This window comes from Narcine bancroftii, chromosome 3, assembly GCF_036971445.1.
Source record: "Narcine bancroftii isolate sNarBan1 chromosome 3, sNarBan1.hap1, whole genome shotgun sequence".
Lineage (NCBI taxonomy): Eukaryota > Metazoa > Chordata > Chondrichthyes > Torpediniformes > Narcinidae > Narcine > Narcine bancroftii.
The window spans coordinates 213,462,706-213,483,107 of NC_091471.1; the positions used below are offsets into that span (position 1 = coordinate 213,462,706).

Genomic DNA, 20,402 nt, shown 5'->3' on the forward strand with positions numbered 1-20,402 from the left:
AGCACAGTTCAGGACCATCAGCCCTCGATGTTGTGCCGACTCGTATATTCCTTAAAAAAAGTACTAAATCCTCCCTAACCTGTAACCCTCTATTTTCCTTTCATCCATGTGTCTGTCTCAGAGTCCCTTAAATGCCCCCAAAGTTTCAGCCTCTACCACCATCCCCGGCAAGGCATTTCAGGCACCCACAACTCTCAGTATAAAAAACACTTACCCCTGGTGTCTCCCCTAAACTTCCCTCCCTTCTCTTTGTACATGTGTCCTCTGGTGTTTGCTGATCCTGCTCTGGGAAACAGGTGTTGAATGTCCACCCATCTTTGCCTAATAAATCTTGTACTCCTCTATCAAGTCTCCTCTCATCCTTCTATGCTCCAAAGAGAAAAGTCCCAGCTCTGCTAAACTTTCCTCATAAGACTTGTTTCCCAATCCAGGCAACATCTTTGTAAATCTCCTCTGCATCCTCTCCAGAGCTTCCACATCCTTCCTATAATGACGTGACCAGAACTGAACACAATACTCTAAGTGTGGTCTCACCAGAGATTTGTAGAGTTACAACATGACCTCTCGACTCCTGAATTTAATTCCCCCCTATTATTGAATCCCAGCATCCCATAAGCCTTCTTAACTATCCTATCAACCTGTGCAGCGACCTTGAGGGATGTATGAATTTGAACCCCAAGGTCCCTCTGTTCATCTACACTCTTAAGTATCGACCATTAACCCTGTACTCAGCCTTCTGATTTGTCCTTCCAAAATACATCACCTCACACTTATCCGGGTTGAACTCCATCCTCCATCTTTCTGCCCAACTCTGCATCCTGTCTATATCCTCTTGTAACCTTTGACAACCTTCAGCTCCATCCACATCTCCTCCAACCTTTGTGTCATCCACAAACTTACTGACCCATCCTTCAGCCTCTTCATCCAGGTCATTTATAAAAATCACAAAGAGCAGGGGTCCCAGGACAGATCCTTGCAGCACTCCACTAGTCACTGACCTCCAGGTGGAATACTTTCCTTTCAATACTGGTCTCTGCTTTCATCCTCCAAGCCATTTTTTTATCCACACAGCCAAGGTTTCACTGATCCCATGCCTCGTGACTTTCTAGATGAGTCTCACATGGGGGACCTTGACAAATGCCTTGCTAAAATCCATGTAGATCACATCTACCACCCTACCCTCATCAATTTCTTTTGTTACCGCTTCAAAAAACTCAATTAGACTCATGAGGCATGACCTTCCCTTCACAAAGCCATGCTGACTATCCTTGAGTAGACTGTACTTCTCCAAATGCTCATAGATCCTATCCTTAAGAATCCTCTGTATTAGTTTGTACACCACTTATGTAAGAATCCCAGGATTCTCCCTTTTTTTAAAAAAGGGGACTACATTTGCCATTCTTCAATCCTCTGCCACCTTCCCAGCAGCCAGAGGATCCAAATTGGCCCCAGCTCTCTCTTCTCTTACTTCCCACAGCAGCCTGGGGTATATCACGTCTGGCCGCGAGGACTTATCAATCTTAATGTTTTTAAGAAGATCCCACACTTCCCTTCCTTAATTTCCACATTGTCCAGCACACAGACCTGTTCAATTTCGACTTCACCATGATCTAGGGTCCTTTTCTCTTGTGAATACTGATGCAAAGTATTCATTTAGGACCTCCTCACCTCTTCTGCCTCCAGGCATATGTTGCCTCCTTTATCCTTTAACGGCCCCACCTTCATTCTTGTCATCCTTCTGTTCTTCACATACGCATAGAATATCTTGGATTTTTCTTTAATTCTACATTCCAAGGCTTTCTCACGCTCTCTTTGAGCTCTCCCAAGTCATTTCTTAAGCTCCTTCCTGGCTACTATATATTTCTCATGAGCCCTTCCTGCTTCCTACATCTAATGTATGCTTCCTTCTTCCTCTTGACTTGTTGCCTCACCTGTTTCGTCAGCCATGATTCCCTTTTCCTACCATCTTTTCCATGTCATAGGACTAACCTATGCACAAGTGATCCCTAAACCTCCTCCACATTACTTCTGTGCTTTCACCCTTAAACATCTGTTTCCAATTTATTCTTGCTAATTCCTGCCTCATCTCTTCATAATTGGCCCTTCCCCAGTTAAGCACATTTCCAGTTTGACTGTTTTTATCCTTTTCCATAGCTAGGTTGAAGCTAAAGGAGTTGTGGTCACACTCATCAAAATGCTCCCCCACCGAGAGGCCCAGAACCAGATCCAGGATGGCCTCTCCTCTAGTCAGCCGGTCCAGTCCATAAACTTGTACACACCCAACAAATTCAACCCCATATCCCTCCTGCACTCAATAGGTTCCAGTCAATATCAGGGAAGTTGAAATCACCCATAACTACAACCCTGTATTTCCCGCACCTTTCCAAAATCTGTGGTAAAAATTACTTGGGAGAATAGATCCACAATTCCATGAAAGGAGTGGCAATGATATACAGGTTGGTGAAAAATGCTTGCCTTCCTTTGTCAGTGCACTGAATACAGGAGAAGGGATATCAATATGGTTACCTAGCCATAGGAAGGATGTCATTCAGTTGAAATGGATGCAGAAAATATTAATGAGAACATGATTGGGACTGGTAGGCTTGAATTATATGGAAAGGTTGGAAACACTGGACTTTTCTCCCTGGAGTATAGGAGGCTATGTAGGAATATTATAGAGATTTATAAAATTATAGGAGGCACAGATAAGGTAAAGAGTCATTCGATTTTTCCCAAGGGGTAGGGGAATCTAAAATTAGAAATGATAGATGTAGGTTAAGGAAAGATATGTGAGAAAGGAAAGATATAAAAGGACTTGAGGGGTACCTGCTTCACACAATGGATGATAGAATGACCTGCCAGAAGAAGTGGTGAAAGGCCGGGGGGGGGGCCTATCATAACATTCAAAAGACATTTAGACAAATACATGGAAAGGAAAGATTTAGAAAGATATGGTCCGAAAACAGGAAGATAGGACCAGCTTCCTCTTTTCATGCCATAGACCTCTATGAGTCTGTCATAGAGTAAGCCTTCAACATAATCGGATAAATCAGTGACACATCTAGCCAAAATATGTAATCATGCTGGTTACTTCCTCAATAAACCATTACAAATGCATATGTAATTAGAGCTATATCTACAAATTTAACAATGTAGCATAAATGCCATTGTATTGGGATGACTTGTGTATAGGTATGGTCCCAGAATTTCCACCTAAAATGTTGGTTTTGTGTGATAGCCTTTGTACAAGATGTCCCCCAAAGCTGGCACTTCCTGTTGACCAGCGATGCTTCTAAAAGCAAATCGTAATATTTTTACAAAAATGATCATTTAAAGGTTTAAATTTTATTTGGATATTTTAAAATAACCCACTGACGGCCTGTTTAAACCCTGTACAAAGCCGACAGCAGTCAACCGGGCGGATGGAGACTTTGTGGAGGAGCGCTGAGACTTCGCAAGTTTTTTTAAACTTCTGGGTATATACGCATGATTGCATTGGAGCTGGCAAGGAGATGGCAGCATTGTTGAGACTTCCGCAATCAAGGTACAGATTTTAGACCCTTTGAATAGCAGGACCCATTTTAAGGTGAAATTATTAAGTTTTGTGTATTGTCCTATAAAATGACATATGCAGTAATTGAGGAGGATTTTCTGAAGTTAATCTCCACAATTAGAATGAGCATGAGAGTTTAACTGGCCTTAGTCCTACCTGACATTTTGTCTGCAAGGAAATAAGAGTTGCTAAAAAAGGTGTTGGATAGAAAGCTATTTTTGTAAAAGCCACACCAGCGTGCAAATTTGTCAACGGTGATAAAAGAGAGAACACACTAGAGATATGAAGGATCACAAAAATGTAAGAACATGATTTGTAACTTTGTCACCTTGTGACTTTGTTAAATTTAAATTTACCTTAACTCCATCTGTCTTCTTGTTCATCAAACTCTTTGCTGCTGTAAATTGACAAAATAAAAAGACATTTAGATGCATAATATCCAATAATCACAAGCACTTTTCGGCAAAGCCAATATTGTTTAAATTGGAGTGGCAACAGCAGCAGTAAAAGCTATAGAGCTGCTGCAGGCCAAAACCAATTTTGTTGCAGCTGAAAGCAATCATAGTTCGGCAGAGAAAGCCCAAAGCAAATTTATAGATGGCAGGCAAAAGTCAGTTTTAGATTCAAATAGCAAGCTGGGATTATAAATCAATCAGACAGTGATTGCTTCAAGATGCAAAAATGCCCGCTTCATGGCTAAGGATCTTACCTTACAGTGAACATATTCCAAATAAAGTGGAAAAAGGAATAAAAGGTAGGAACAAAAACAAACAAGTTTATGATCAGATTACTTCTGTCTCAACATTTTATACAAAATACCTAAAACTTTAAAGGAAATGAGGATTTTGTGTTCTTGTATCTGACAAGGGATTACAAAAATTACAAGGGATTAATTGCTTCTAAAGATGCTAACTGTACTTGCAATAGGCAAAGAATAGGTACAACTTTATTACAAAAATATTTTCTTAGATTTGGTTAACAACTACAAATAAAAAGGCAACATTTAAAGAAACTAGGATATAACGTAGAAGCCTATTACTTAGTAACAACTATTCTCCCTCCAAAATTTAGTTCCATTGATGGTACTCAAATCTTCAGAGGACAACACGCTCCCATTACTGCACAGTTTTAAATTTCTGAACAAGGATATTTTAGAGATGTATTAAAATACACTCACTTAAACGGCAGACAGATACCCATATGAAAAATTAGCACTACTTTTGAAATATATTTACAAATATAAAAACATTTCAATTAGAATCAATTTTCCTAAGTTATGGATGCTCCTCGAATGATTCTGCCCACTTTTTTTTTGGAGAGGTTTCATTCTTCTTCTGGTGATATTACAGCTGGAAATTGGAAGAGATGGAAAGGCTGTGCTGTTACTTACTTTGGATGATGGCAAACAATAATAAGGAGATAGAGTCTCGTAGGATGATGTCAGTGCAATGTCAGCAAAATGAAGGAGCGGAGGATTACTTTATTGTTATGTAAAAGTACAGAACATGCAATATTACATGAAATTGCCTGTCTGCAGTAAGACAAGTCACCGTTAGTGTTGCCTGGTGCTTCATACAGTACAAGAGCAAGAGAAGCAAAAGATAGTCCCTTCAGAGACACTAGTGTCCATGGATTTGCCTCCAGTGCTTCTGTAGCTCCACAGACATGTGATCAATTCACAGGCCACCCAAGCTCCACAGATCCAAACCTTTGACACGATCAGGAAACTTTCAGTGCCCAAGATCCTTTCTAGCCCTTAGTGTCCTCTCAAATCCTGGCTCTTATACCTGGTTCCCATGATCCAGTCTCCAGCAGCCCACAGCCCATGGGGGTCCCCCCGACCGCCGGTCACCTGCAGCCTGGGTGGGTCCCTTGCTGGTCTGCCGTCACGGTCACTGTCCTGTATGGTCATCTCTGGTTCTTAACGCGAGTTGTCCTTCCTGTTTCTGGTGCCCTGTGCCAGTCTGCTGCTCCCCCATAGTCTGCAACCCCTCGTGGCCGCTGCCGAGCAGAGGCGCTGCCTTCTTGGGCACAGACCTCTGCTGTTGCAGGATTTTACTTAAAAACAGCATCGGCTCCTTTAACAGACCAGTTAAAGCCTGTAGGGAGCTGCTGGCGTTGGGATCAGGTGGTTACACCCTTTGGAGCAGTGCTGTGTCTTTGTTCTCCCCAGTCTGCACCAACAGAAGTGCTGCCATTGTTAAGCAGCTCTACTATTTTCCTTTCTTGGCAAAGCAGCGTTGATTTTTGAAATGGAGAGCAGCACACATCCATGGATATGTGCTGAGATGGAGAACTTCAAGTTCTTAGGAGTATATATTCTTACAAACAGTCCCGGCCCACCACGTTGATGTTACAACCCAGAAAAGGAAACAAAGGTACTACTTTCTCAGAAGCCTAAGTAAATTTGGCAGATCACCGAGGTCTCTTACCAACGTTTACTGACACACCACAGAAAGTATCCTGTCCAGACGCATGACAAATTGGTGTGGGAACTGCTCTACCCAAAGCTGTAAGAAACTGCAGAGAGTTGTAAAAGCAGCTCAAGCTATCATGTGAACTATCTTCTCTATCCAGTGACTCCATCTCCATTTTATGCTGCCTTCACAAAGTTACCAACATTAAAAAGGACTCATCCCACTCACTTCTGTCTGACAATAAAGGCTCATATTTTGCAATGATGGGTAGAGGCAGTGAGGAAAAATAGGTAAAACAAAACATTTTTCATCAAGGAAAGTAAAACAAAGTATCTATTTGTTGTTTCTGTTAACTGTTGTGAAGAACTGGCTAACTCCAAACCAAGCCGAAAGTAATGTTGAAGTAATCTTCAGTCATGTGTGCTCTATTTAATCTGCAGAAAGGGAGGATATTGTGGAGGGATGGTCCACTGAGTCAGTGTGGGTGGAAATCAGATTATGAGGGGTTTCCATAAGGTGGACAGAATGCATTCTTTTTCCCGGGTGAAAATAGCAAATACCAGGGGGCATCTGTTTAAGGGGAGTGGAGGAAAGTTTGGGGGAGATGACAGAGGTAAGTTTATTTAAACAAAGTGGTGAATGCCTGGAATACTTTGCCAGTGGTGGTGATGGAGGCTGATACAATAGGGACATTCAAAAGACTCTTTTACAGGCACATGGATGTAAGAAAAATAGAGGGTTACGTATGAGAACTAGAAGAATTAGATTGTTGTGCAGTAGGTCAGCACATTGTGAGCTAAAGGGCCTATGGTGTAATGCTCTATGTTCTACGAGAGTTCAACTTCCTCTATATTGACAGGCACCTCCTTGGGCAAAAGATTCAGAAATGGCAGAATTTGTCAGGTGTGATAGTACAGACCCATCACCAATGTATATAGTTACAGTATCTAGAGTGTAATGACTGTGCTTACAGCGATTGGCTGAGAGCTTAGCCATGCCTACTGTCTGGGCCTTAAAGGGTTGTGTCCCTAGCCAGGTCAGATCATTCCGGACTGGTCGGCCACCTGTGAAGAGCTCCTGTCTTTTGCTAATAAAAGCCTTGGTTTGGTTCTTTTGACGAGCTCTACATCAGGTTTGTCCATAAAGGATTCCTGACACAAGATGTGAACAAGCCAACTGGAGAAGAGGCCATCGAGGATCTAGAAATGGGTAATGAAATATGTTCAGGTGATAGACCTCTTGGTGGGTGAGCATTTCGGAGACAGCTCCCTGACCTTTAGCGTAGCTATAGAGAAGAATAGCAGACAAAATAAGACAGAGGAGTGGAATTGACATTCAGCCCATCAGGTCAGCCCTTCCATTCCATCATGGCTGATTTACTATCTTTTTCAACCCCATTCTCCTGGCTTCTCCCTGTAACCTTTGATTTAAAATTGATAGATTCACTACCTTCTGGGTAAAGAAATTCCTCCTCGTCTCTGTACTAATGGAACATTTTTGTATTCTGAGACTGCCATCTCTGGTCCGAGACTTACCCACCATAGGAAACATCCTCTCCATATCTACTCTATCTAAGTCTTTCAGTATTCAATAGGTTTCAATGAGATCCCCTTTCATTTTTCAGAACTCCAATGAGTATAGTCCCAGAGCGTTCAAACACACCTCATATAACGCTTTCATTCAAGGGATCATTCTCGTGAACCTCCTCTGGAGTCTCTCCAATACCAACATATCCTTTCATAGATCAGGAAATCAAAACTGCTCACAATACTTCAAGTATGGTCTGACCAATGCTTGAAAATCCTCAACATTGCACCTCTGTTTTTATATTCTATCCCTCTCAAAATAAATGCTAGTATTTGTGATTCTTACCACCAACTCTACATGTAAGTTGATTTTGGGGAAAGTTGCACATGCATGCCCAAGTCCATCTGCACCTCTGATTTCTGAACTTGTTGCCTGTATAGAAAATAGACTACACATTTATTCCTTTCTCCAAAGTGCATAATCACACAATTCTCTACAATGCATTCTGCCTGCCAACTCCTTGCCCACTCTCCTGACCTGCCTCAGCCCTTCTGTAGACTCAGTGCTTCCTCAACACTACCTGGGCTCCCCTTCTGTCTTTGGACCATCCACAAACTTGGCCTCAAATAGCAATTCCATAATCCAAATCATTGACATGAAAAAAAAGCAGTCCCAGTACCAAGCCCTGTGTAGCACCATTTGTCACTAGCAGCTAACCAGAAAAGGGCCATTTTATCTCACACTCTGCCTCCTGCCAGTCACCCAATCTTTTATCTATGCTATTGTGCTGACCTATGTAAACCTATTCCACAACAATCTAATTTTTCCCTACCTTACACCCATAACTTTCTATTTTTCTTACATCTATGTGCCTGAGTTTTTTGAATGTCCTATTGAACCAGCCTCCACCACCAACCCCAGAAACATATTCCAGTACCCAATACTCTGTGTTTTTAAAAAAAACCCTGTCTTTGACATCACACCTGAAACAGATGTCCTCTGGTATTTACTATGGTTGCCTCAGGAAAAAGATGCCAGCCCTATCTAAGCCCCTCATAAACTTATATGCATCCTCTTGGTCACCTTTCATTCTTCGTCGCTCCAAGGAGAATAGCCCTAGCTCTGTCAACCTAGTTTCATATATCATGTTCTTCAAACCAAGCAACATCATGGTAAATCTCCTCAAAAGCATCAAAATTCTTTCCTATAATGAGGTGACCAGAATTGAAAGCAATACTCCATGGAGGTCTAATCAGATTTTGTTAGAGCTTCAACATTACCTCAAGGCTCTTCACCTCAATCCCGATTAATGAAGGTCAACATACCATACACCTTCTTAACCAACTGACTGACTTTTGTGACAACCTTGGACAGGTCTTAGACCCCAAGATCTCTCTGTTCCTCCACACTGTTAAGAATCCAGGCATTAACCACGTGTTCCTTCAAATTCGACCTTCAAAGTATATTGCTCACTTTTATCCTGATTGATCTCCATCTGCCAGTTTTCCGCACAACCCGCATCCTATCTAGATTAACCTTGGACAACCTTTTACGTTATCCACAACATCGCCAACCTTTGTATTATCTGCAAACTTACTGACCCACACATTCACTTCTTCATCAAAGTCATTTATTAAAATCATAAATAGCAGGGATCCCAAAACAGATCCCTACAGAACACCACTGACCTCCAGGCAGAATATGCTCCATCTACTACTACCAGGGAGGCAACATACCAACCCAGAGTCTCACTTGAAACCGCAGTGGTATCTGCTGCACTCCCAACAATCAAGTCCTGTCACACTATCACACTATTCAACTTCTATCCTCTTCCTCATTCTATGCAGCAAAGCCCTCTGTGATGCCATAAAAATGGCTGTTACTGCTTTTCTCCCCTTGAGGCCATCTTCCTCTCAAAAGGATCCGACATAGTATACCTGTTAGAGGTTAATGAGATCAAGAGAACCCAGTACTTTCATCTCTTCCTGATGGTCACCCATTTCCTCCCTGTGTCCATGACTGAACATCCAACATACGATCCACCACTGTTTCTCACATCATGGATACTCCATAGACCAATTGCAGCTCCAACTATTTGTATATATTTTTGTTGTCCACTGACTGGATATCTGGATCTTACAAAAGAGGATTACATCCATGCACAATGTGCTGGAGAAATTCAGCAGATCACACAGCATCCATGGAAAGCAGTGCGATGGACAATGTTTGCCTGAATTGGCAGCGAGAGGGATGGAAGAGCAGTGGCTTGCAGGTGGTGGGTGAATAATGGTGAGAGAGGGAGGACAGAAACGGAGCTGGGAGGTGGAAGGGAAGGTGACATTTACCTGTTATCTGCTGACATGTGTTTCCCCACTCCCCCTCCCACCCTTCCTATCCTGCCCCCATCTTCTAACTTGGATGTTAACCCGACCTTTGGCCTCCCCGAAGAAGGGACTGGCACAAAACATGGATCACCATTTTATTACTTATGAATGTTGCATAGCCTGTTGAGTTTCTCCAACACTTTTGTGTACTGCACTAGACTCCAATATCTTCAGATTTTCTAGTTTAACTGCTTGCTAGGACTTTTCTTTTCCCTGCTTTGCATCCAATGTCCAGTGTGGTGTCACAAACATGACTGATGCTATCACTTTCCTCTGACAGGTTAATGCCCAACATTATCTAAATTAGTATACCTGTTTGAGAGGAGAATAACCACATGAGACCCAGCACTGCAAACTTGCACGTACCTCTCTTCCGGATAGTGACCCACCTCCTCTCCTTCGGTACCTGAGACACGATCAATCAATTAAATGTATTATCGGCTACATTTTCTGCATCCTGGGTGCTTGCTAGTGAGTCAAAAAGTGAAACTACCTTATTGGCCAAAAGGGCACCTGGGTCACTAATGTTCTTTTAGTTTATTTGTCCACTTTATGAACATGGACATCATTACCATGGGTAGAATTTATAGTCCATTCCTAATTGCCTTGAGAAGGTGATGGTGAGCTGCTGTTGTGAACTTCTTGTGAAGGTGATTCCAGAGATGTTGAGAAGGGAGTTCTGGGTTTAGACCTAATGATGATGAAGGAATGGTGATATATTTCAAACCAGGATGGTACACAACTTGGAGATACTATGCAGATGTTCCCAAGTGGCTGGTGCCCATGCCCTTCTTGGTGGATGAGGCGAGATGCCTTGTTGTCGGGTGTAGGTTAAGTAAGTAATATTTTGTAGTTGGTACACTTTACAACCATTGTGCATTGGTGATAAAAGTCCATATACAGAAATATTCAATCATGAGCTGAACCATTTTCCCAATTAGCCCCGCTGCCCGGCCTACTCCCCGTGAGCTTTGATCCTAGGCTAATCAAGAGTCTATTAATCTTTGCCTTAAATACACCCAATGATGTCCTCTACAACCACCATTGGCAACAAATTCCACTGATTCACCACCCTCTATCTGAAGAAATTCCTCCGCACCTCTGCTCTAAGTGGACACCCTTCAATCTTGAAGTTATGCCCTCTTGCTCTAGTGGAAAGGTTGTTTCCCACCATGGAAAACAACATTTCCACATCTATTCTGTCCATGATTTTTAACATTCAAAATGTTTCAATGAGATTTCCCCCTTGTTCTCCTAAATTCTAATGAGATCCGGCCAAGAACTGTCAAACACTCATCATGTGATAATTCATTCATCAGGAAAGAGGCATAGGTACCAAAAGACTTGCACCTCCAAGTTCAGGAACAGCTGCTACCCCTCCACTATCAGACTCAACAGCAAACTCAATCAGAGACTCATTTATTGACTTGTGCATTTTATTGATTTTGTTTTGTTCTCTCTGTATTGCAGTTTGTTTTCATTCATTATCTGTTTACAGTTCTTGATTTGTTTATATGTAGATGCTGCGTACAATTTTTTTTGCACTACCAATTAGTGGTAATTCTGTTGCACCCACAGGAAAAAGGCATCTAAGGGTTGTACGTGATGTCATACATGTTCTCTGACAATAAATCTGAACTTTCTCTGAACGCTTTCCAACAACAGCACATCCTGAGTGAGGGCTCACCAGTGCCTTATAAAACCTCAACATCACATTACTGTTTTTATATTCTATTCCTTTTTTAAAATATTTTATTTTTGATTTTCTCAGACTCACATAAATCCAAAACAACAGTACAACAATGATATATTACATTACATTCAGAGTCCATTTTTCCTCTCCCACCCCTCTCCTTTCCTTCCTATCCCATAATACCACAAGGAAAAGATTAAGTAAATTAAACAAACATAAAGGACCCAAAATCTAGAGTCACAGACCCTTAAAGGAATCAAATATAAATCCATAGTAATATATTCCAAATTGAGGGCCCAAAGCCAGGCTTACATAAGGCAAGAGAAAAGTGGGAGACGGACTTGGGCACAACAATCCATGATCAGTGCTGGTCAGATCTGTGCCAGGACAGCATGACAGGTGTTATTAATGTTAGGTACAGGTTGGTGCAATATAATTTCTTGCATCAACTATACCTCACACCACAAAAATCACATAAATCCAAACCATAAATTTTAAAAATGTGCTTTAAGTGTGATGTGGAGATTGTAACCTTTGTCTATTCAACCTGGCCGTGCACGAAGGTGAGATCCTTCTGGGAGGACTTGGGGCACATTCTAAAAAAAAAATTACAAAAGTGGATTTTCCACAGGATCCAGAATTGTACTTTCTGGGAAATATTATGGACGTGTTTTAAACTGTCCAAGTACCAAATTAAGTTTGTGAAATTTGCCTTGTTGGTAGCCAGGAAGTGTATAGCAGTCACGTGGAAGTCCAACTCCCAACTTAATATTACACAATGGAATATGGAAATACAGAGTTGTATTCCCCTGGAGAAAATTACGTACAATTTGAGGAGGAAATATGACACATTTGTTGGGGGATGGCAGCCTTATCTGCAGCATACAGGTATGCACATATAGGTACACCCCTTCCGTATAGGAGAAAGATTAAAATCCATATGAATAGTAGAACAATTGAGATAAATGAAGTGGGTCGTGGCGCAGATGACATGCTCTTGTTTCGTATATTCTATTCCCCTCGAGATTAATGTGGGCATTGCATTTACTTTCCTCACTATCTGGCTCAACATGCAAGTTTACCTTCAGGTTATCCTGCATGAGGACTCCAGGTCCTCTGGAATCTGGTTATTTTCAATTTTCACCCATTTAGAAAATATTCTGCCCATTTAATTTTTGTACTGAAGAGCATGACATTGAATTTCATTTGCCCATTCTAATCTGTCCATGATGAGTTTATGGTTAGAGTCAGGATAAACAACTTTGCTCTGAATGGTGTTTTTGTAGTTACATTCATCCAGGGAAGGAAATCTTTGATGGAGAGAATGTCAGCCTTTCGCCTCCAGACCCTTGTGTGGCTCTGGAAGGATGTGGTTGACTCTCAATTAGTTTCTCAAATGGGACAGCAAGGAACTCAGTGCAAAAGAAATTAGTGCCACTGTCTCTGAATCAAGAGACAAGACTTTTTCCGGCACATACATTCTGATATTGTGCATTTCATATAATTACTGAGATATTTGCAGTTTATATAATTTTTTAAGTAAACATTGGCTGCCAATTTGTACACAGCAAGTGTCCACAAATATATGAAGGCAGATCTTTTCAAGATTCTTTTGTTGTCATGTTATAAAAGAGGTTTAACTGACTATAATCTGCGAAACGGGAGACAGATTCGCCATCAGCAGAAATTGCCCGGCAACCCTTTCAGTCAGAGAATGAGAAGCAAAGGTTAGTTGTCCAGAGTCACTGAGTGTCTGTAGATTTATCTCCAGCGTGTCTGTAGCCTCTGCAGCCACACAGACATCAGTCCAAACCATCGGCAACCTAAGCACCAGATCCAAACCCTCTCACATCCTGGTTCCAATACCTAGTACCCCTTCAGCCAGTCTCCACCAGTCTGCAGCCTGGCGTAAGTCCTTTGACCACAAGTTATTAACAGCCTTCATGGGTTCATTGTCTTAAGTCACCAACAGCTCTCTGCCTGTGTGTTCTTCAGCTTCAGAGCCCTCACTGGTCTGCTGCCTTGTTTACCGTCCCATCTTCTCTGCTTCTCCTTTTCAAACGAGGGGTGGCTCCCCATTTTCTGGTGCCCTGCGCCAGTCCTCACCTTCCCCAGTGTCTGCAACCTCTCGAGGTTGCTGCTGAACACAGGTGCCATCATCTTGGGCCCAGATGCCATGGTCACAGGATTTTAAAGTAAACCACCGTTGGCTCCTTTAATAGGCCATTTAAAGCCTGTAGGTGGTGCTGGCTGTAGGACTGGGTGGTGAAACCCTGCGGAGCCGTGCTGCGTCTCCGTTCCCCACTCTCCCTGGGTCCACAGTGGCAGCAGCACTGCAGCTGCAGCAACTTTGACAGCACCACCATTTTTTTTTAACCTGAATTTGTCACGGCCCCTTGTACTGTCTTCCACTAGGACCTCGTCTTCCAGTATTCAGGTTGCAACACAGGAACTGTCTTGGTACACTCGCATGGCTACATTCACAGGATGGCTTTGACAGTTGGTGAAACCTCCTCAGTCTTAGCTCAGATTCACTGGCTGTCAATATGACTGGAACTATTTCTCATTCTTTGCCATGTTAAAAACTGAAACTATTTTAAATGTATTTAAAATACTTACACGCTAAAATCAATTAAAATTATTGAAAGTAAATTTAGTAAATCACAAAGGTTAAATAACAATCTTTCACCTTGGAGCTGATCTCTCAAATTAATTGAAAGGGTATGCCATGCTGATCGTAGTCGTACTGTTTGCTCATTGGATAGAGTTCCCTACCTGAAGGCCAAAAGGCTTGGGATTGTGAACTACTTGTTGGATTCCAATAAGAGCTCACTGGTGCAAGCACAAGGTCAACTGCAGCTGACAACGACTGGGTGTGACTCAATGCAGGCAGTCACGCTTGCCAAAGGTATAACCAGCAAGGACACTGGAAATGTCTCTAATAAACCACATCTAGAAGGAGGAGCATAAAACAGCCCACACATTGTTTACCTCAATCCCTTCTACTAAGAAATGGGAAGAAAACCTTACCTGGACTCTGCTCACCCTCCTCCCAAAGGCTCACTGCAGCCCAAACTTTGTCCTCAACAGCTGCATACAAAATAGCTGCTCCCCAATATCTGTCGCTAATTTTTTAAAAAACTGTGCTTAATGATCACACAGGTGCTGTCGGCCCATCTTAGACTTTCACTTGCTCCACCCTTCACACACTGCTTTTATATGTCGCTCTTGATGATTATGCACGTGCTGCCAGCCTTGCTAGCACCAAATTTCTATTATTTTCTATTTTTGAAATGATCTTCCTCTAGTTTTTTTTTGTCATTTTCCTCTTACTTATATAAACTAAGATCCTTATCATACATTATTTGCTTCTTATTAAGAACTAAATATCTTAAAATATTGCAGAATATTGAACTGACTAAAGGTTTGCAATCATAAAGAACTAACTCTATGACAAGGCATCAAGGGAAACGTTTCAAAATAAATCCAAAGAAGTACATGAATACTTGACAAAATGAACAATACAAGTTTAAAGAAAAATAAAAAATATGGTCAAAATGAAATGGAACCTGATTTAACACAAAAATGCATTCTCTGTTTAACACTAAATATTACAAAATGTTTCTTACTCCACTAACCTTTATATTAATTTAGGCACATGAAAAGTTACATGATAATTTAGTAGGGTAATCACATCAAATTCAAAGCCAGTAAAATTGCTGAATTTCTATTCCACCAGCAATGTGACTAAATGAGGAGATGTAATTTTAAAACGCTACACTGAATAATTATAATGTGCAAACCAGATCAGAATGTTTCACACGCACCTGAGAAGTTTCTTGTGGCCAACATTGTTGTGAGAATAGCGCCCTGGAAGAGTTGAAGAAAACAGAATTTGAGGAACAATATCCAACAAAGGAGATCTGCATGAGTAAACCAAAGTATCAAATATTATATCAGAGTTCTGCAACAACTCAACAAGTGGAGAATTCTGTTAAATTGTGACTTGTTTTCTTTTGTTTTTGTGCGTGTTTAATTGAACTTTTATCTTTTTATCATGTAATATTTACACTCTATTCAAGGCTACGTTTCATGCAGAGGGCCAAGTTATTTCTAAAATAAGATAAAATAAAACATTTGTTCATGCTGGAAGAGTGAAGAACAACTAATGCCGTGCCATTATTTAAAAAGAGCTGCAAGGACAATCAGAGAACTGGAGGTTAATGATCTTTACATCAGGGATGGGACAGTTACTGTAAGAGATTCATAAGTACAGGTAGTCCTCAATTTACGATGGGATTACGTTCCAGCACTCCCATCATAATTCGAAAAACCGTAGTTGAAAAAGGGCAGTGGGATCGGATTGACGTGGGTTTGTTGGGAGAGAGTGGGGCAGTACAGTGGCATCAGTGTGGGGACTAATATCGGGTTGTCAGGAGAGGATGGGGGAGTGCAGTGAGATCAGTGTGGGGACTGAGAGTGGGCTATCGGGAGAGAGCGGGTCAGTGGGATCAGTGAGGGGACTGATACAGGGCTGTGGGGAGACATTGAACATCATAGCCTAGCCTTGCCAAAATTCGAAGTACAGTACGGATTCTACCATCGAATCTTTGAAATATCATAAGTCAGACAATTGTAAATTGGGGACTATCTATATATGGATAGGGAAGTACTGATTGGGTATAAACACCATAGATTTGTTCATGGGAGATTGTGTTTTACCTCAGAATCAGAATTTATTCTCATGAACATGCCACTAAATTTATTGTTTTGTGGCAGCATTACAGGTGCAAACATTGCTATAAATTGCATTTTTTTAAAAAAATAAATAAATTAATGCAAAGATGAGAAAATGAGGTGGTGTCTATGTGTGGTTCATTGTCCATTCATAATCTGATGGCAGAGGGGAAGAATCTGCTTTTGTACCATTGAGTTTTTTGTCTTCAGGCTCCTGTACCACTTTTCTAATGGTATGCATGACCTGTATGGGGAGGGTCCTTGAGGATAGAGGCTGCTTTCTTGAGGCATTACTGAAGTGCCAGTTGATGAAGTAGACAAAGACGATGTGATCAAACAATAATCATGGCTTTTATTAGCAGAAACTCATGGTACAATAATGAAAGACAATAGGTGCATATACAGTTATATCCAAGGGGAGTGTCCTTAACAGTAGAAGAGATAATGCACATGCACAGCCAATGTTAGTACAGCAAGACTCACCGGAGGGGAGACCCTGACAACTTGGCAGACATTCACCACAGTCTCACCCCAGCAGAAGAAGGGTTAAAGTCAAAAGGACAGCTGCTAGGAAAGACTGAAGCAAGCGATACATGGACACCATGTTTGGCCTTGAGATACTCTAACAGCCAAAATACGCCAGTATCTAGCAAGTAATCGAAATATAATGAGATGTTTTTTGAATATGTCAGCCTATCAGGTTGTTTATGAATTCTGGTGCTTCGTCTCAAAACAGGTGGCTCCTTTGCAACCTTGGGAACTGGTACAGGTCCTGGGTCAGTAGTGTGGGAACGACTGACTTCTGGACCCGCTCCAGAATCGTCAGCGTGAGGCAGTGGAGCCTCAGCATGGTCATCTGAAAAGCTGACTAGGGGTCACAGGCTGGGGGGGTGAGTTCAACCTCTCAGGCTCACTCTGAATAGGGGTGCGAGGAAGGGGCAAACCAGCGAGGCCAGATCTTTTAGGGGTACAGAGTCAGTACTCCCGTCTGGGAATTTAACATGAGTGTAGTTGGGGTTAGTATGCAGTAGCTGAACTGGTTGGACTAGGGAGTCTGTTTCATGCGCCCGAGCGTGACTCTTCAGCAGCACGGTCCCAGGCTCAGATAAACAGGCTGGCCAGTCCATCACAGTTCCTGATTTACTAGGAAAGGCAAACATACGTCGATGAGGTGTTTGATTTGCTGCAGTACACAATAAAAACCGAATAGAATGTAGTGCCTCAGGCAGCACCTCATGCCACTGGGTAACAGGGTCACCATATGTTTTTAAAGCAAGATTAACAGTCTTCCAGACTGTAGCATTAGCCCTTTCAACCTGCCCATTGCCCTGCGGGTTGTAGCTTGTGGTACGGCTGGTGGCAATCCCTTTTCGTAGCGAGGCTCACCGCAGTTCAGTGCTCATGAATGCTGAGCCTCTATCGGTATGAATGTAATTGGGAAAACCAAAAATGCTGAAAATTCTGTCAAGTGACTTAATGACAGACGCTGACAAGATGTCAGAGCAGGGTATCACAAAGGGAAACCTGGAATATTCATCAATTACAGTAAGGAAATATACATTTTTGTTGTTGGAAGGTAATGGCCTTTTAAAATCTAAGCTAATCCTCTCATAAGGTCGGGTTGTCTTGATGAGCGTGGCCTCCGGAGCTTTGAAGTATTGCAGTTTGCATTCTGCACAAACAGGACAGCTTTTAGTCAGTTTCCTGACTTCTTCCAGAGAGTAAGGAAGGTTGTTAGCCCTTATGTAGTGGAAGAATCTCGTGACCCCTGCGTGGCACAGTCTGCTATGGATCTCTTTTAGCCCCTCCAGCTAAGCACCAGCAGCAGATCGTGACAATGCGTCAGAGGGATCATTTAACCTGCCCAGTCTGTACTGGATCTCATGAATTTCGCCCTTGCGGACAATGTAGCCCAGAATGAGTAGCTCTGTTGCGTTGAACACACATGTGCCTCGTTAAATGTAAGGTTGAGTTCTTTAGCTGTTGCTAAAAATTTATTTAAGTTGTTGTCGTGCTCAGCCTGTGTTTTCCCACAGATAGTGACATTATCCAGATAGGGAAACGTACCCTGTAACTCATACATCCTAACAATCTTATCTATTTCCATCTGAAACACTGACACACCATTAGTGACTCCAAAAGGTACCCTTTTAAACTGGTATAACCCCCCATCAGCCTCAAAAGCTGTATAGAGTCGTTCCTTTTTTTTAAATGGGGATTTGGTGGTAAGCTGCTTTGAGGTCGATAGTGGAGTACACTTTGTATTGCGCTACCTGATTAACATTTCATTGATGCGTGGCAGGGGGAAGGCATCCAGGTTAGTGTAACGGTTGATTGTCTAGCTGTAGTCAATAGCCAGTTGTTTCTTACTGTGATTTTTCACAACTACCACCTGGGCTCGCCACGGACTCTTACTAGGTTCAATTACTCCCTCTTTAAGCAATCTCTGAGTCTCAGCTTTGATAAACTCACGATCCTCTTTGCTGTAAGAACGGCTCTTAGTGGCAATTGGCCGACACTCGGGATAAATCACTGAAAAGGGAGGGAGCTTTGATCTTTAATGTGGACAGACCGCAGTAACTAGTGCGGGGAATGGTAAGTGTAGGTAGTGGCCCACCAAAATTTAACACTACACTGTTCACCTGAGATTGAATATCTAACCCCAGTACCACAGGGGCGCAAAGCTCTGGCATAATAAAGAGCCACACGTCACCCAGGCAATGTCCCTGCAAATTGAAAGTAACTTTACACTTGTCCCCTATAGTTTTTGTAAGTTTACTACAAGCCATTGATATCTTTCGTTTCACTGGCTATCTCCACAAATTGAAGGCTCTGGCAACTCTCTCGTGGATGCACCTGTCAGCACTTCCCGAGTCTATTAGACAATCAAGAGTCTCACCATTAACCTCCCCTTTCATAGTCAACCGTTCCAGTCCGTAACATCCCCCAAGCTTTGGAGTCAATTGAGCTCTCACAGGGGATCTCACCTTGCTGTCTCTTGAAGTCGATTCAGCCTGCTGGTCTGAAGATTCCCCCTTTTCACAGTTGTCTTCCATTCCTGCAGATCCAGGACACATTTTCTTGGTGCTTCTCTTCTTATCAGTGGGAGTACTTTTCACCTTGCATGCTTTAGCAAAGTGGCCGAGTTTCCCCCAATAGCTGCAGGTAGCAAATCGAGCCAGGCACTTCTGTCTGGGATGCCAGCTCTTATCACAGAAGTAGCATTTTTCAGGAGTTCACCTTTTTCTTTTCTTCAGGGTTCCAGCACTCCTGGATGTTTCCTTTTCGGTTTCTAGCATTTCACTGGACTGCATGGCACTTCTCAGTGTTTTGGGTAGAGTGACTGCCCAGTCGTAGGTTAAGGGCTCTGTCTCCAGCAGCCTCTGTCAGATGTAACTGGAGTCAATCCCGTTGACTAAAGCATTCAGCTTCAAGGCATTGCGGTGTTGTTGCACATTGACTGCCCTGACATCACATTCATTTGCCAGTGAGTCGAGAGACAGTGCATAGACAGCATCACTTTCCCTGGGTTTCTGGCGTCTAGTCAGCAACTGGTGTCGAGCAAGCACCACATTCCGTGGCACTGCATAGTAATCAGTCAGACGTTCCCGGGCTAGAGCCAGAGTGGTAGCTCCTTGCGTTACGGCGAAAGGGACCTCACCCAGCAGAGAGTTCAGGTGGCCCCACTGTATTGCCTCATTGACCACGTTGTTTTGAGCCATGTAGTAATCAAAACAAGCAATCCAGTGGTTGGAAATTTCTCTGGCCCTCGGGGTAGACTGGTCGATTATCAGCCATTCTGGCTTGAGGGCTGCATCCATTTCTGCTAATAAAATTGAAGTCCCAGTTGATGAAGTAGACAAAGACGATGTGGTCAAACAATAATCATGGCTTTTATTAGCAGAAACTCATGGTACAATAATGAAAGACAATAGATACATATACAGTTATACCCAAGGGGAGTGCCTTAACAGTAGAGATAATGCACAGCCAATGTTAGTACAGCAAGGCTCGCCAGAGGGGAGACAGGCAGCTTGGGCAGACATTCACAATTACCTTGATGTCCTTAAATCAGTGAAGACTGATGCCCA

General features: G+C 42.3%; 1 protein-coding gene across 16 annotated transcripts in view; it reads right to left on the bottom strand.

Moving 5' to 3' along the window:
* Positions 1-20,402, bottom strand: part of LOC138758107 (calcium/calmodulin-dependent protein kinase type II subunit delta) — a 461,931-nt gene that overhangs the window by 95,654 nt on the left and 345,875 nt on the right. For 9 of the 16 annotated variants that reach the window (XM_069926557.1, XM_069926558.1, XM_069926554.1 and 6 more), the window contains 2 exons: positions 15,402-15,444; positions 3,910-3,950 (listed from right to left, as the gene is read on the bottom strand). In XM_069926557.1, coding sequence (XP_069782658.1) covers positions 3,910-3,950; positions 15,402-15,444 — 84 coding nt within the window. Of the gene's footprint in view, positions 1-3,881; positions 3,951-15,401; positions 15,445-20,402 lie in introns of all 16 variants that reach the window. The other 7 variants (XM_069926551.1, XM_069926555.1, XM_069926550.1 and 4 more) reach the window with 3 other exon arrangements.